Below are 17,535 nucleotides of genomic sequence, written 5' to 3'. Positions count from 1 at the left end.
AAAGGGGGCCCTCCAGGGCTGAGTCTAAGCCCAGGGAAGGTGATTGGCCCCTGGCCCTGCTTTCAGTGGCCAGAGACCTTGGAAGGGAGTGGCAAAGGGGGCCCTCCAGGGCTGAGACTAAGCCCAGAAAAGGTGACTGACCCCTGGCCTGCTTGCTGGAGCCAGAGACCCTGAAAGTTGGTTACGGGTTGGTTAAGTTGGTTAAGGTTACGGGCCCCAGGGACACCTCACTGTGGACAGGGACCCTGGAAGAGGGTGGCAAAGCGAGCCCACTTGGGCTGAGACTAAGTCTAGGGAAGGTGACTGACACCAGGCCCACTCACTGTGACCAGAGAGCCTGAAAGGGGGTGGCAAAGGGGGCCCTGCAGGGCTGAGACTAAGCCCAAGCAGGGTGACTGGACCCCGGGCCCACTCGCTGTGGCCAAAAACCCTGGAAGGGGGTGGCAATGGGGGCCCTCCACGTCTAAGAGTAAACTCAGGGAAGGTGACTGGCACACTTGCCTGCTTGCTGTGGACAAAGACCCTGAAATGGGGTGGCAAAAGGGGCCCTCCAGGGCTGAGATTAAGCCCTAGCAATGGGACTGGCCCCCTTGTGCACTCGCTGTGGCCTGGGACCGTGGACGAGAGTGGCAAAGGGGGACCTCCAGGTCTGAGAGTAAGCCCAGGGAAGCTCACTGGCCCCAGGGCCCATTTGCTGTAGACAGAGACCCTGGAGGGGGGTGGCAAAGGGGGCCCTCCAGAGCTGAGACTAAGCCCAGAAAAGGTGACTGACCCCTGGCCCGCTTACTGGAGCCAGAGACCCTGAAAGTTGGTGGCAAAGGGGGCCCTCCAGGGCTGATACTAAGCACAGGGAAGTTGACTTGCCCCTGGGCCCACTCGTTGTGGCCTGGGACCCTGGAAGGGAGTGGCAAAGGGGGCCATCCATTTCTGACAGTAATCCCAAGGAAGCTCATGGGCCCCAGAGCCCGTTCTCTGTTGCCAGAGACCCTGGAAGGGGTGGCAAAGGGGGCCCTCCAGGGATTGGACTAAGCCCAGGAAAGGTAATGGGCATCTGGGCCTGCTCTCTGTGGCCAGGGACCCTGGAAGGGGGTGGCAAAAGTGGCCGTCAAGGGTTGAGATTAATCTCAGGGAAGGTTACTGGACCCATTGCCCGCTTGCTGTGGCCAGAGACCCTTGAAGAGGTTGGCAAAGGGGGTCTAAGCCCAGGGAAGTCTAAGCCCAGGGAAGCTCACTGGGCCCAGGGCCAATTCGCTGTGGCCAGAGACCCTGAAAGGGGATGGCAAAGGGGGCCCTCGAGGGCTGAGAGTAAGCCCAGGGAAGCTAATGGGTCCCGGGGCCCGTTCACGGTGGCCAGAGACCCTGGAAGGGGGTAGCAAAGGGGATCCTCCAGGGCTCAGACTAAGCCAAAGGAAGGTGACTGGAACACATGCGCACACGCTGTGACCAGGGTCCCTGGAATTGGGTGGCAAATGGAGCTCTCCCAGTCTGAGAGTAAGCCCAGGGAAGCTCACTGGCCCCCAGGCCCACTCGCTGTGCCCAGGGACACTGGAACGGGGTGGCAAAGGGGGCCGTCAAGGGCTGAGACTAAACCCAGTGTACCAGTGGTCAACCACTTTCTCTGGGCCTGCAGTTTGGGCTCTTGAGGGCCCCTTGCCCTCTAGCTCCAAGGTCTCTGATCCCAGTGGGCTGCCACAGGGGCCAACCACTCTCCCTGGGCTTGCAGTTTGGGCTCTTGAGGGCCCCTTGCCCTCCAGCTCCAGGTTCTCTGTCGCCAGCAAGTTGTCCCTGCTGTCAGATACTCTCCTAAAGCTTGCAGTCTAGGCTCTTGAGTGCCCCTTGCATTTCACTTCAGGGCTCTCTGGCCCAGCGAGCTGTCCCTGGGGCCAGCCAATCTCCCTGGGCTTGCAGTTTGGGCTCCTGAGGGCCCCTTGCCTTCCATTTCCAGGGTTTCTGACCCAAGCAGGCTGCCCCAAAGGCCAGCCTCTCTCTTGGCTCGCAGGCTGGGCTCTTGAGTGCCCCTTGCCCTCCAGCTGCAGGGTCTCTGGCACCAGCGGATTTCCCCAGGGGCCAGCCACTCTCCCTGGGCTTGCAGTCTGGGCGCCTGAAGGTTCCCTTGCCTTCCACCTACAGGGCCGCTTTCCCCAAAAACCTGTCACAGGGGCCAGCCACTCTCTCCCTGGGCTTATAGTTTGGGCTCTTGAGGGTCCCTTGCCCTCCAGCTTGAAGGGGGTGGCATAGGGGACCCTCCATGGCTGAGACTAAGACCAGGGATGGTGAATGGCCTCCGGGCCCACTCACTAAGGACAGAGAGCCGTAAGGGGGCCCTCCAGGCCTGAGATCAAGTCCTAGCAAGGTGACTGGCACCCTTGCGCACTCGCTGTGGCCTGAGACCCAGGACGGGGGTGGCAAAGGGGGCCCTCCAGTTGTGAGAGTAAGCCCAGGGAAGCTCACTGGCCCCAGGGCCTATTTGCTGCAGCCAGAGACTCTGGAAGGGGGGTGGCAAAGAGGGCCCTTGAGGGCTGAGAATAAGCCCAAGGAAGTTGACTGACCACCGGGCCCACTCACTGTGGCCAGAGACTCTGAAATAGGGTGGCGAAGGGGGCCCTCCAGGGCTTAGACTATGTCCAAGGTAGGCGACTGGCCCCTATGCACACTTGCTGTGGCCAGGGACCCTGGAATAGGGTGGCAAAGGGGGCCTTCCAGGTCTGAGAGCAAGCCCAGGTAATCTCAATGGCCACAGGGCCCATTCGCTGTGGCCAGAGTCCCTGGAAGGGGGTGGCCCCCAAGCTCGCTCGCTAAGGCCAGAGAGCCTTAAAGGGGCTTTTCAGGGCTAAGACTAAGCCCAGAGAAGGTGACTGGTCCCCGGGCCCGCTCGCTAATGCCAGAGAGCTTTAAGGGGGCCCTCCAGGCTGAGAGTAAGCCCAGGGAAGGTCACTGGCCCCAGGGCCAATTCGCTGTGGCCAGAGACCCTGGAAGGGGGTTGCTAAGGGGGCCCTCCAGGGCTGAGACCAAGCCCAGAGAAGGTGAATGGCCTCCTGGCCCGCTCGCTAAGGCCAGAGATCCCTAACGGGGCCCTGCAGAGCTGAGACTAAGTCCAGGGAAGAAGACTGGGCCCCAGCCCCGCTCGCTGTGGACAGCAAAATGGGCCTTGCCCGGTTGCTATGGCCAGAGACCCTTAAATAGGGAGAGCAAGGGGAGCCCTCCGGGGCTGAGACTAAACCCAACGAAAGTGACGGGTCCCTGGGCCCACTCGCTGTGGCCAGGGACACTGGAAGGGGATGGCAAAGGGGGCCCTCCTGGGCTGAGAAATGTAAGGAACTTCAATTCATATCCCAGTCTGACTTGCAAATCAGAGGCAGTATATTGTTGCAGGAGATTTCATATTGTATTTGGAGAAGCTGTATGTTAAACACATTCTAGTTAATAAGCATTTCAGTTTAAATCTATAAGCTTTCAAGACCACTTTTCTTGGCCTGGCTGATTTTTCTGATGTTGTAGGCACATTTATTAAATTGACCTACCGAAAGCCCTTCAGTCTGATGGGACAGAGTCTGCTTTCATTTGCACCTCTACAGAGAAATCCATAGCAGGAGCATGCGAATATGATAGTTGATGGCTTTCAATTGAAGAAATATATGAACTTTAAATTAGCTATTTACCTCCACATGCGCAAAAAGATTGTATTTAACATTTGATTAAATAGAAAAAAGTTAACTCCTCTGCTCAATGTATATGACACTAACAATGAATGGGTTTTGACAGTCCATTAAAAATACCATTAAACATTAAGCAAAAAATATATTCGTACAAATTCACAAAGTTTTAGCATAAATATTTCACATACTTACTTCTAGTATTTCTAGTATTTATTTAATTAATGAACTATTTAACAAGTGATTACTCCACTAGCATCATAGTGACTACATGTTCACTTTTTCAGCTATCTATCTATCGATCTAGATAGATAGATAGATAGATAGATAGATAGATAGATAGATAGATAGATAGATAGATAGATAGATAGATAGATAGATAGATAGATAGATAGATAGATAGATAGATAGATAGATAGATAGATAGATAGATAGATAGATAGATGGAACCTAGTATTTTTTACAGTGTAGTCTCTTTTTAGGGTATTTGATCCATGTTAAAACAAATTTTTTGGTAATCAGCCGGTGGTACATATTGCTTTTAATGGGCACAGCAAGTGTTTTTCCGCCAACGGAAAACTTCCGGTGAAAGGTTTCTGTGACTATTTTAAAATTTATATGGTTCCTTTTACAGTATTGACATTGTAATGTAATTACAATGCATTCAGTTAAATAAACTTAAGCATTCATGTAGTTGTTCAAGCAAAAAAACGAGATGAAGGACCATGTAACCGCTAACACTGTCAGTACCAGTGCAGAAACTCCATTCAAAATACTGAGGGAAAATGTATTTCCATATTGAAAGAGATGGCAAGGGAAAATGGAACTTAACTCAATGCTTTTTGTCTGGTCTGAGATTATGGTATTTCAAAATATCTATTTGGCAGTGAAGAACACGTATTTATTTTTATTTATTTATTTATTTATTTATTTATTTATTTATTTATTTATTTTTTGTGGAAAGAACTGATTAAAATGCATTATTGTTGGCTATTATTAATGATTTCTTATAACAGTTTAGAAGCAAAATTATACTATTGAATTTGATATTACTAATCAAAATAATAAAATGTACTATTATAAATTTTATAGTACTAATAAAAATAATAAAATGTACTATTATAAAGGGCAGCACGGTGGTGCAGTGGGTAGCACAATCGCCTCACAGCAAGAAGGTCGCTGGATCGAGCCTCGGCTGGGTCAGTTGGGATTTCTGCGGAGAGGGGTCTGGATGCAGACCTGGTGCAGTGCAATTTGTGCTGCATCCAATGCTTTTTAATGGGCTCACCTAACCCCACCCCTAACCCTGCATTGTGTCTGACATTGCATCGCTGAGTGATGCAATCTCAGCTTGCATCATAAAGACTGCATCCATATTGTTTCTGTGTGGAGTTTGCATTTTCTCCCCGTGTTTACGTGGGTTTCCTCCGCGTGCTCCGGTTTCCCTCACAAGTCCAAAGACATGTGGTACAGGTGAATTGGGTAATCATGGATGTTTCCCAGTGATGGGTTGCAGCTGGAAGGGCATCCGCTGCATAAAACATATGCTGGATAAGTTGGCAGTTCATTGCGCTCTGGCGACCCCGGATTAATAAAGGGACTAAGCTGAAAAAGAAAATGAATAAATAAACACTATTATAAATTTTAGATAGCTTGTTTGATGCTTATTACACACTGAAAAATATATTCAATGGTTTAACTAAATTGCTTTATAGTAACTGATTGCAAACAATTTGTATGGGCTGAATTTAAACAAACAAATTAAATTTAGTCATGATTTACTCTCTTCGCTTGTCACAAGTTTCTTCTGATGAACACAAAAAAGTTATCTTAAATGCTGTAAACCAAGAAACCATTGATTTCTGTTTGTTTTTCCTACAAAGGAAGTCAGTGGTTACCAGTTTCTAACATTCTTCAAAATATATTTTTTATGTGTATTCAACCAAAAAAAAAGTGAAATCATAAAAGTTTGGAACCACTTGGCTGAGTAAGAGGTATGTCTCTTTACAATTCTTGGTGAACTGTCCCCTTAAAATGAAAGAGAAAGAAAGGCTGAGTTCCTTTTTGTCTTATTTTTTCCCTTTATGTCAGTTTTTTTCAGATAAAACATGATGTAACTCAACCCCAATAGTAAGCACAAAGAAAAGGTGAATTTAGGTCAAGCTATTCTACACTGCCAATCATGTGAGGGCGCTGTTTTTGGCATCAACACGTTTCAAAAGAAGACTTTTAAGTTGCAGGAAGTGCGACGGTGTTGTTCCGGAAGTGGAGCGTGTTGTTGTCAGCGCAGTGATGGCGAGCTCCGCAGCGAAACAACCCGCAAAAACTGCAAATAAAACCCCGTCCGGAGGGGCCGGCGGGACTGTGGCCGGAGCACCGGCAATGCCGCTCGCTTCTCCGCTCATGGGGGGCTTGAATAAGAAGAAGAAGCCGTTTCTCGGCATGCCTGCGCCGCTGGGTTACGTGCCCGGTCTGGGCAGAGGGTGAGAAATCCATACATTCAATCTATACATGCGGTAAAACAACACAACACGTGTTATTCATTATATTAGCACTAATTTACATTATATTTAGACAACTATATACATTATGATGTCTAGCTGATGTGTTGAGGTTGCTATTATTTTAGCTTTTGTGTAATATGATGTATCCTGTGTTGTGATATTTTTTCCGTAGATTGACGTTATTGTTTTTTTTTTTTTTTTTTTTTTTTTTTTGTTAAAGCACACATTACAAAATACTTGTCACTACACTGATAATTTGATACCATAATAAAAATGCAGCATACTGTAAAATATTATTACAGTTCAGAGTCATTATTTCCTAACTTTTGATATACTGTAAAAGGTGTCAAACTCAATTCCTAGAGGGTCGCAGCTCTGCACAGTTTAGTTATAACCGTAATTAAACTCATCCGATTAAACTAATTTAAATTAATTTTGATTTTTTTAAAAATAATTCTTGCATGTGACTTCAGACCATATATTCAAAGTAGTGGTTAATATAGAGACTTTATAACTTTACCTTAACTTTACTGTGATTTACAGTATTATGAAAGTGAAAGTGTTGGGAAAAGGATTACTTTTGTAGCACAAAAACAGCCAGACACAGGAAAAGTTTCTTTCCTCAGGCTGTCTACCTTATGAACAGTTAAATATTCCCCTACTGTGCAATAAATATGTGCAATACTTTCTCATACGCACTTGTACACAGCACCTTATATCAATATACAATGAAATACTTTCTGCGTTCGCACTTGTACACAGCACCTTATAACCTGTATATTTATAACAATCTGTACATACAACTCAACATCCACGTTTCTTGACTAACCGCATCTCTTTAATGTTCATCATTTTTTATTATTATTATTTTATTTTTTCAGATTTATTTTGTGTTGTTACTTGTCACTTTATGTACACTGGAAGCTTCTGTAGCCAAAACAAATTCCTTGTGTGTGTGAAGCACACTTGGCAATAAAACTGATTCTGATTCTGATTTAATAGTTTAATAGCAAAAATGACTCTACAGTTTCTACTTTTCTACCTTTCATCTATAAAAAATGTTTGGAGTAATCAAGCGTTTTAACCTCTTAAAGGGATAGTTCACCCAATAATGTAAATTTCCTCACATTCCCTCACACTCAATTAATTCTAAACATTTATGAATTACTTCTGTTGAACACAAAACAAGATATACTGAAGAATGCTGGAAATTAGCAGATATTGACGTCCATAGATGGAAAAGAAAAATTTTATGGAAGTCAATGGCTGCATTTTTCTGGAATTCTTCAGAATAACTTTCTTTGTGTTCAAAAGATGATAGAAGCTCAAACAGGTTTGGAACAAGTGAAGGATGAGCAAATGATGCCAATTTTTTTTTTTTTTTGGAGGAACTATCACTTTTTAGGGTTTTATAAGTAAACATTTGTTAATGTCTTCATCAACAGTGAGGAAATAGTTGCATTTGTTACAAAAGTTGCCTGTGAATGCAACAATCTGAATATTTAACATGTAAAGCATTTTAAAAATTGATAAAAAATGAACAATTATTCGCTGTTTGCTGAAATGCCAACATAAAAAAAAGTTCCTTATCACAATGTATTGTTATTAGGTATGGGCCGGTATAAGTTTCTGATGGTATGATAACCTTGGATAAAAAGATCACAGTGTCACAGTATTGTGATTACTACTCTAAAATAACGTCTTATTAAATGTCTTAATAAAAAAACGACAACTTTTTTCCCCATTGAATACAGTATATTTAATTTAGAAAAATATTTTTTTTATTATATTTTGGAACAGCAAACGTGTCAGGCTAAATAATAAAAATAAACAAATAAATGAAATCTACTATATTCATTAGTTTCAAAAACACAGACTTTCTGTACAAAACATAAAAACACAAACACATTGACTTTGTTTAAAACCACGGTAAACCTTGAAACGGTTTATCGTCCCATGCCTAATATTGAAAATTCTTACATATCTATTCCTGTGATGTTAAAAAAGTGCACATGAAATCAAAATCTATGATGTTTATTTTGCTAGTGTACATTGTTAGACTTAAAATAAATAAAAACAAATCTGTGCAAGTTTATCCTGATAAAAGCTGTTTGTTTTGATCTTTGTGAATTACAGAGTTCCCACGCTTGTTGAAAGTACTTAAAAGCACTTGAATTTTTGATATGTGAATTGAAAATAAAAAAAAACAAACATAAATCTTTGAAAAGTGCTGAAATTAAATTTTACATGAAACTTGTTTTGATTTGATTTCAACAATTGTGATGCTGCTGTCAAAAGCAAAATGATAAAGCAAGAAATTCTTAATTTAAAAATTTTAAATTTAAATCTTTTATCAATGTTTTACAAACCGCATTTGAAAATTTAGTTTTGGATTTAACAAGTTTCATAAAGTTTTTTGAACATGACTGTAAAAACGGTAAATATTTTTGAAAATGACATTTAAAACATCATTATTGCTCTGACATTGTATGTAAATATTGTGTAAGTGAAATGGACTTTTATGGCGCTACAAATGTTGGCAGTGTAAATTACAAAGATGCTTTATTTGTAATTAATGGTGCTTTTAAAAGTCCTTGAATCTGCAGTTTATGAAAAAGTGGGTACCCTGGAATAAAAAATCTGAGCATTTTCTTCTGCTCTGGGATGACCGTCCTTCTCCGGTGATATGATTTTGACAGCTTGTGTGAAATATGCTTAGCCACGCCTCTCAAACCGTTTGCTTCCAGTGAAAGATGAGAGATGAAGCTCTAAAACGAAACCCAGCCTCTACTTAATATTCCTTTTTATTTGGAAACACGGCATTACTCCAGAAACTTCAGTTCACAATTAATCTAGTCTTCTATGACTATCTCTATGACTATCTCTAGACTTCTATGAAGTCATGAGATTCTTTATAAACCATATGCTGAATTTCTGTGTTGAGTTGTACTTGTATTGTGTTCTGCAGTGCCACTGGTTTCACCACACGTTCTGATATCGGTCCTGCTCGTGATGCCAATGACCCAGTTGATGACCGCCACGCACCTCCCGGGAAGAGGACCGTGGGTGATCAGATGAAGAAAAGCCAGGATGATGATGACGAGGATCTCAACGACACCAATTATGATGAAGTACATCTTGCAGGAGTCATATTGAATAGATCTGCCAAAATGCAACAGAATATTATTAACCTCTCCCCTCTGTATCCTCTAGTTTAACGGCTATGCGGGCAGTCTGTTCTCCAGCGGGCCATATGAGAAAGATGACGAGGAGGCTGACGCTATTTATGCTGCACTGGATAAAAGGATGGATGAGAGACGCAAAGAAAGACGGTGAGCATGAATTTTCTTCTATCATCTACACTTGTTGTTTATGTAGACCTTTTGTGTTGATTTGACTAATGTGTCTGCAGGGAGCTGCGAGAGAAAGAGGAGATTGAGAAGTATCGTATGGAGCGGCCTAAAATTCAGCAACAATTCTCAGATCTGAAGGTTTGTGTGGCTTTTTTAAATATCGAAATATTGTTTAAGAAACTCAAGATTCTTTGGAATAATCCAAAATTAGTGTGAAGACAAAAAAGGGTCAGACTTTGCAACAAGTTTCTATCTGTAAAGGTTTACAATATATTAACATGAAATAAGAATAAACAACTTGTACTGCACTTACTAATTTTAGTAATGTTAATTTCATGTTTTTGAATTACTCAAATCAAAACTTGTGCTTTTCAATATCAATATGCATTCAATATGCTTTTCGAATAAATAACATGGACTAACAGTAAATGACTGTATTTTCATTAACTAACATTAACAAAGATGAATAAATGCTGTAATGTATTAGATCTGCACAATGTTGGAAAAAAACTGACATTGTGATATTTTATTGTCCTGCAATAATACAGTGCATCCAGAAAGTATTCATAGCGCTTCACTTTTTCCACTTTTTTATGTTACAGCCTTATTCCAAAATGGATTAAATTCATTTATTTCCTCAAAATTCTACACACAATACCCCATAATGACAATGTGAAATGTTTAAAAAAATATTTAAAAAACTCTGAAAAATCACAAGTACATAAGTATTCTCAGCAATTGCTCAATACTTTGTTAATGCGCCTTTGGAAGCAATTACAGCCTTAAGTCTTTTTGAATATGATGTCACAAGCTTGGCACACCTGTCTTTGGGATTTTTTGCCCATTCATCTTGGAAGTACCTTTCAAGCTCTATCAGGTTGGATGGGAAGCGACAGTGTAAAGCCATTTTCAGATCTCTCCAGTGATGTTCAATAAGGGTTTAGGCCTGAGCTCTGGCTGGGCCACTCAAGGACATTCACTGAATTGTTGTGAAGCCACTCCATTGATATTTTGGTGGTTTGCTTTGGATCATTATCCTGTTGGAAGATGAACCGTCGCCCCAGTCTGAGGTCAAGAGCACTCTGAAGCAGGTTTTCATTCAGGATGTCTCTGTACATTGCTGCAATTATCTTTCCCTCAATCCTGACAAGTCTTACAGTTCCTGCTGCTGAAAAACATCCCCACAGAATGATGCTGCAACCACCATGCTTCACTGTAGGGATGGTATTATCCTGGTGATGAGCTGTGCCTGGTTTTTTCCAAATGTAACACCTGGCATTCACTCCAAAGAGTTCAGTTTTAGTCTCATCAGACCAGAGAAATTTTTTATGGTCCTTCAGATGCCTTTTAGCAAATTCCAGGCAGGCTGCTATGTGCCCTTTACTAAGGTGTGACTGCCGTCTGGCCACTCTACCATACAGGCTTTGGCCTTGGGTTAAACTCATCAAAAACTTCCTTTGGAATACTATAATAAATAGCATCTGATACAATCTGATAAAGTCTCTGTATGTAGGTAAATATATCATTTGTAAATAAAAGATTGAAAATGCACCTTGGAAAGTGCTTTAATTTAGTTTTAAAAAAGTAGCAAGAACCATAGAACGATCATCTGAACTGAACTCTAGAGTATTGATGCAGTAATACTGAATTAGCTGTGTTCTTTTTTTTTATCAAACACATGCGTTTTTTTTGAGCGTTAGACATTTTTTATAGGTAATCTTATCAATATTTGAACAGTAATGTAGCTGTCAATAACGATGTTGCATTGTTTCTGTTTTCCAGAGGAAACTGTCTGAGGTCACAGAGGATGAGTGGTTGAGTATTCCTGAAGTGGGAGACGCCAGGAACAAACGTCAGAGGAATCCCCGCTACGAGAAGCTCACGCCTGTGCCAGACAGCTTCTTTGCCAAGCACCTCCAGACTGGAGAAAACCACACCTCTGTTGACCCACTGCAAGGGGTCAGTAACAACCCCATCACTGTTGCTAAGAAAATGTCCTGAGTAAAGAAGAGACAGAAAATCTCAATGTCTGAGGGATACATTACGGTACGGTTGGGTGCAGTTCACCTTTTGGCCCGTTTCCACTGAGTGGTACGGTACTGTACGGTTCGGTTTGGTACACTTTTATGGCCGTTTCCACGGTCAAAAGGCATACCGTACCGTACCACTTTTTTGGCACCCTTTCGAAAGGGTACCAAACATGAGAAAGGGTACCAAAAGGCGGAGCTAGATGCGCAGCTGAATGCTATTGGTTTACAGAGATACGTCATTCGCTTACACAACAAGCCAGAATGAAAACAAAAAACCTGCCATGTTTAAAATACACAGCGAGCGATTATAGCGGAATTATAAATACATATAATAACGAGCCATGGTCGATTTGGGCTCAAACAAACCTTGTCGTCGTCTTGATGAACAGCCACAAAGGCATGGAGTAGAGCAGTATCTACCCTGTGCCTCATACATACATACATACATACATACATACATACATACATACATACATACATACATACATACATATATATATATATATATATATATATATATATATATATATATATATATATATATATATATATATATATATATATATATATATATATATATATATATATATATATATATATATATAAATTAAAATTTAAAATGTCGATTTTGTCCTCCAACGATTATTAAAAAACATTAATTGAGGTAAAACGATTACTGCATTATATCCAACCCCATTTCCAGCAGTCTGCATTCAGTCTTCCACAAATCTCAGTTTCAGAAATCAGTGAAATCATGTAAAGCAGCATGGGACGTGGTTATGTAATAAATTAACACAGAGTTGAGAATGAAAATGTGTAAAACAAAAAATTGGAACCATGCAGATATTAAAGCGACAGCTGGATATATTCTTCTTTTTATTAATTCATTAATAATCAAGTAACAAAAGAGAATGTATGGATGTACATATATATGTAGTCCCGCTGATAATCTTTTTAAAATATCATGATTATGATTTTTTTCCATAACCAAGCAGTCCTAGTATTCTAACCAGTCCTAAACCAGACGTGCACATTCTATAGGCAAATATAACGTTATTTAATACAAACTATGCAGATAGTGTGTCAAGTATTTCTACTGTCCCAGCTGACCAAAATCTGTGAAGAATCTGTTAGCAATTAAAATAAAACTGCAAATTTTTGCTTGATTTCACATTGAATTTGGCAGTCACAAAACTCTGGGGGGACTGTGCAACACAACAGCTGACTGTGTTTTCTGTTCTTTATAGATTATGAAAATTCATCTTTTTACAAAGAAAAGTCATTTATATTTACATTTGGCTTAGAGTGAGAACCCTGGCTTTAAATACGCAGACTGCATTGCATTTACGCTTGTGATTATCCAACAAACTTAACTTTTATTGAAAAATACAAAACAACACTGTTTCTAATTAAGATGTTTCCATTTTCAGCAATTTGGTGGTCTAAACACACCCTTCCCAGGGGGCTTGAACACACCTTACCCAGGTGGCATGACACCCGATGCTGGAGAGCTGGACATGAGAAAGATCGGACAGGCCAGAAACACTCTGATGGACATGAGGCTCAGTCAGGTGACTCAACGTAGCATTTTAATTGTAGATTATTTTGAAGAAAGCCATGCATTTCTTCATTGACTTTTGCTACCATCTTCAGGTGTCTGACTCTGTGAGTGGACAGACAGTTGTTGACCCTAAAGGTTACCTCACCGATCTCAACTCCATGATCCCCACATATGGAGGAGATATCAGGTATAGCGTGCTTTACATCCAGTACTTAAGTACTATGGTCTGAGCTTTTTGTTTTTCATTTGCTAATGCCATCGAGTGTGTGTGTGTGTGCAGTGATATTAAGAAGGCCCGTCTGCTCTTGAAATCAGTGAGAGAAACAAACCCCCACCACCCACCCGCTTGGATCGCTTCTGCCCGTCTGGAAGAGGTGACCGGAAAACTGCAGGTGGCCAGAAACTTGATCATGAAAGGCACTGAGATGTGTCCCAAGGTGAGATGGAAAAAACATGGATGTAGTGATGTTTAACACTAGAACTGCCACGTGGGGAATTTTACCATCACTAATTTTCAAATGTACATAACAGACCTTAATAAAAACATTAAAAAGCTGACTTATTATGCCAAATAATTTTTTATAAGGGGTTTAAACAAAGTTATGTGCCAACAGTCTGTGAGTATAATCGGCTTCTAATGGTAAAAAAAGAATCACATTTCATAAAAACAAGTAGAAACACTTTGAATGACATTCTCCCTGTGTACATGTCATCAAAGGGGGAAAGCTCCGCCCAATGTCTCGTTTTTGAATCTGCCACTATGCTGACACACAGGCATTTGTAGCTCCACCCTCTTTTGAAAAGAGGGCTTTTAGCACAATCACATTTGAATTTAAACGGAAAGTCACCAAAATGCCACAATTAGGATTACAAAGAGGTAGTTTCAAAGAGTAATAAAACATTATTTGTGGGGTATTTTGACATGTAACAACATCCACAGTCACACTGAAGGGACATTAGAGACTTATTTAACCTCTCATAATGGGTTATTTAACATCTAATTAAGGGTCATAATGGGTCGTCTTTAAGCATCCCAATTATTGACTTTGACTAAAACTTGACTATAATTCCCTGATGTTAAAATTGTTTATATAAAACCAGATAAAAAAGCGGGGTATTTATAATTGCTAGCGTGGGTCGAATGTACCCGCTATACAATCCCTGAATTTATGCACTAATGTTTTTCAATCACTTAATTAGTGGTTGTAATTAATTAATCATCCAGTCAATCAGTAAATTAATAAAATCATAATGAGTAAAATAAGGCAATATGTTAGAACTATTGTAACTTAATTTGTGTTGAATGATGGAGAGTCTTAAAGCTGCTTTTCTATTTCTGCGTCAAGCACACGCGTATGCTCTGGCGCAGCCTTCTCGTGGCCGCACATAGCCCCTGCCTTGACCGTCGCCAATGCTGACACGCACCTCTCAAAAAATGTAACTACATGTCGAAATGACGTGTTGCGCAAGCTCTGTGATTGGTCTGCTTGGTATCGCTGACGAGCGGGGGTGAGAGCCGCGCGAGTTTGATGGAGCGAGTGTTTACAAGTGTTGAGTCCCATGAAGGAGCTCCAGATGGAAACTGTTGTTTTGTGTTTACCTTTATGATTAAAGATGTTGCACATCCGCCGATTCCTGCCTCAAAATGAGCGAGTTTTAGCTATTTGTACATTAAGCTAGCGTTCAGAAAAAATACCAGCGAAGAAACATGACACAAAGGAACATAAAAACCTACTGCCAGCTAGCGTTTCGGAAGTGGTCACGGTGATCACTTCGACACAGAAGAATAAACCAGGCTTTATGCTGCATTCATGAAGCGTCAAGCGGATAAAGCGTCAAGTGTGAGTGATTTACATGTTAATTCAATGCAAAGACACAAATAGATATCCTGTGGCATGAATGACACTATTAGCGTGAAAATCTGAACTTCAGTGGACATTCGCGCCGCGTTAATCAATCAGGAGCTTTCTCTTGTAAGGGTGTGATTATGACGTAGCGCCTGTTGTTGGTGTCCTGAGGGGAAATCCTCCTGCTGACACCTGACAACAGTTCATCAAACTGGGCTTGGCTCAGTCGGAAGCACAGCTGAAAGTTTCCATCATCCAGGTATAGTTTCTAGAGGAGTTTATTAACTCACAGAGAGTGGACTCAGACACGGCGCCAAACGAATCGACGCTTTTTATCAGCCTTCCTAAAGCACACACAACACAGCTATTCTTTCAATAAAATCTATGATAGCCATTTAGCAACGAAACTAATAGAGCCCTGCCCATGACGCGACTCCACATCTATTGTGATATGAATTTGACGCACAAACGAAGCGAGTAAACTCAATGTTCATGTGTCCATTTACACTCGAATAGTGCGATTTATTTGCGTGTTCCGCATCTGGTGTGAACAGCATTATAGGGGAAATAAGTACATCATATGCAGTCTGGTCATTTATTATTGTTCATTATTGTCTATAGGCTGCTTTAGTAATTTAAATTACTTATCTTAATATATGATTAACAACATTGTATTGTAATATTACACCACACAAATATGTATTTAGTTCCAAATCTTATTGTCAGTGCATACTTTAGCTTATAGCATTAAAACTGGCATAAATGCATGTTAGCTTATAAGCCGCATAAAAAGCCTCTAACTAAAACAACAGTACCAAAATGTACGTTGATGATTAGACTTAGGCCTAATCCCAATACTATTTTTGTAAAAATTCGTAATAATAACAAAAAATACTAATTTGTGGATCTCCTTACTTCCGGGTACAGCTATCCTGCCGTTGTGACTGGTGTATTCTGGGAAATTTTCTTACCCCTTGGTTTCAAGTGTGGTCCTGAAAAATCTCCATTCGAAGTGCTATCTACCCCTTCTCCTTAGCCCTACGCCTTCAACCTTAAGAGAAATGGGACAAGGGAAGAGCTAAGGGGTAGAATTGGGATTGGGTTTTAATCATTTCAGGACTCCAGAACAAACGTATTTTGCTATATTCAGACTGCCTATTTTTTGGCGATTTTTGTTTGTTTTGCATTCTGACACAATGACACAAATTATAAAAATAAAGCTTCTTTATTTTGGTCTCTTGTCAAGACAAGATCTAAAACATATCTTAAAGAGTAGGGATTAAGCCAAAAGAAGTTTGTATAACTCTTATTTTTATCCACAATCTCACTTTCTCTCAGATATCATTCCCCAGGGCATTTGATATCATATAGCTCACATGGACTAGGGCTTTTCCTACCGTAATACACCTAAATCACGGATTGCCGTAAAACTCATCAGTAGCAGGGAATCGTTTTCTCTTATTAACTACAGGAAAATAGTTATAATAAGAGTAAATAATTTATCGATTTGACACACACCGTAATACCAGCCATACATGTAAAACACAAATAATGTCCTTTAATTCGGTCATGTTCGGCGGCTGTCATCTATGAACTAATCTCCATCTGTTTGTTCTACCGCTCCGTTTGTTAGATGATTGCTTTTGCAGTCTGAAGTACGTCAAATGCACAAAACGCCCAATTCGCGCCACAGGAAGTCTAATCCCATCTTTGCATTGACTTCACATGTAAATCACTCGCAATTCATCCGCATCTGCTTACTGCACAGTATGAAAAGTCCCCCCCACCCATCCTCTATTCCATGTAATGTAATGATTGTGAGGGCACAGGTGAGACGTCATTTTTCGTGGGACACTTAAATACATCACGTGCGCTTGTATGCAGCTTCTATAAGTCATGTAAAACAATAAACTTCAAACTGAAATAAAAATTATTTACATTTCTTGCACTTTTTGTTGATTTTGCGTTGGATTCAGCGATCGCAGAATAGCGAAAATCTAGGGGGTCTGTATATTATGCCACTGTAAATACGAATTAGCACAGTGGCATAATATAGCGAAATGTTTTTTAAGCCATTTCTAAACAGAATTTGTGCACTGGTAAAATTTAGGTTTACAATGACCCCTGGCGTTTCTAGTGTTTAAAAAATAGTGTTTATTTTAGATTTTTTGATTCCCATTATATGGACTGAAAACACTTTTTGTTGCACAGGAGAAAGAAAATAACAATACAGATTTAGAACAAAATAACTGAATTTTAATTTTTAACCCTCTTCACTTTATCCATTGTGTATTGTATTGTTCAAATGTACAACCCTTTCGTTATGTTGGTGGCTGTCTTTGCCCCATTGACTTTCATTATAACAACATGTTTTGATTGCAAAGCTATGACAACATATAATCATGCATTTGATGATTCAAATAAAATTTGTGATTTCTACTGTTAATCATCATTTGGAACCATTAACCCTTTAGATAAAGTCTCTGACTTTTAAATGGAGTTATATGGAGTATAACAGCAAATTATAGTGTGCGTGCATAAATACACTTATGTTTACAATGTTCTGAGAGCTGAGCTGCTTATTTAG

The 17,535-nt window shown here is 40.8% G+C and overlaps 1 protein-coding gene across 1 annotated transcript in view; it reads left to right on the top strand.

The window, feature by feature from the left end:
• Positions 1–5,920: 5,920 nt before the first annotated feature.
• The window catches only part of prpf6 (PRP6 pre-mRNA processing factor 6 homolog (S. cerevisiae)), a 26,224-nt gene continuing 14,609 nt past the window's right edge, over positions 5,921–17,535 (top strand). The window contains exons 1-8 of the mRNA XM_056448713.1: positions 5,921–6,136; positions 9,126–9,288; positions 9,371–9,489; positions 9,570–9,648; positions 11,293–11,469; positions 12,971–13,111; positions 13,194–13,288; positions 13,382–13,538. Of these exons, the coding sequence (XP_056304688.1) occupies positions 5,946–6,136; positions 9,126–9,288; positions 9,371–9,489; positions 9,570–9,648; positions 11,293–11,469; positions 12,971–13,111; positions 13,194–13,288; positions 13,382–13,538 (1,122 nt within the window). The 5' untranslated portion in view covers positions 5,921–5,945. The remainder of the gene's footprint in view (positions 6,137–9,125; positions 9,289–9,370; positions 9,490–9,569; positions 9,649–11,292; positions 11,470–12,970; positions 13,112–13,193; positions 13,289–13,381; positions 13,539–17,535) is intronic.

This window comes from Danio aesculapii, chromosome 23, assembly GCF_903798145.1.
Source record: "Danio aesculapii chromosome 23, fDanAes4.1, whole genome shotgun sequence".
NCBI classification, from domain to species: domain Eukaryota; kingdom Metazoa; phylum Chordata; class Actinopteri; order Cypriniformes; family Danionidae; genus Danio; species Danio aesculapii.
Note: the sequence above shows the minus strand (reverse complement) of the source record. Positions and strands in the feature narration are given on the sequence as shown.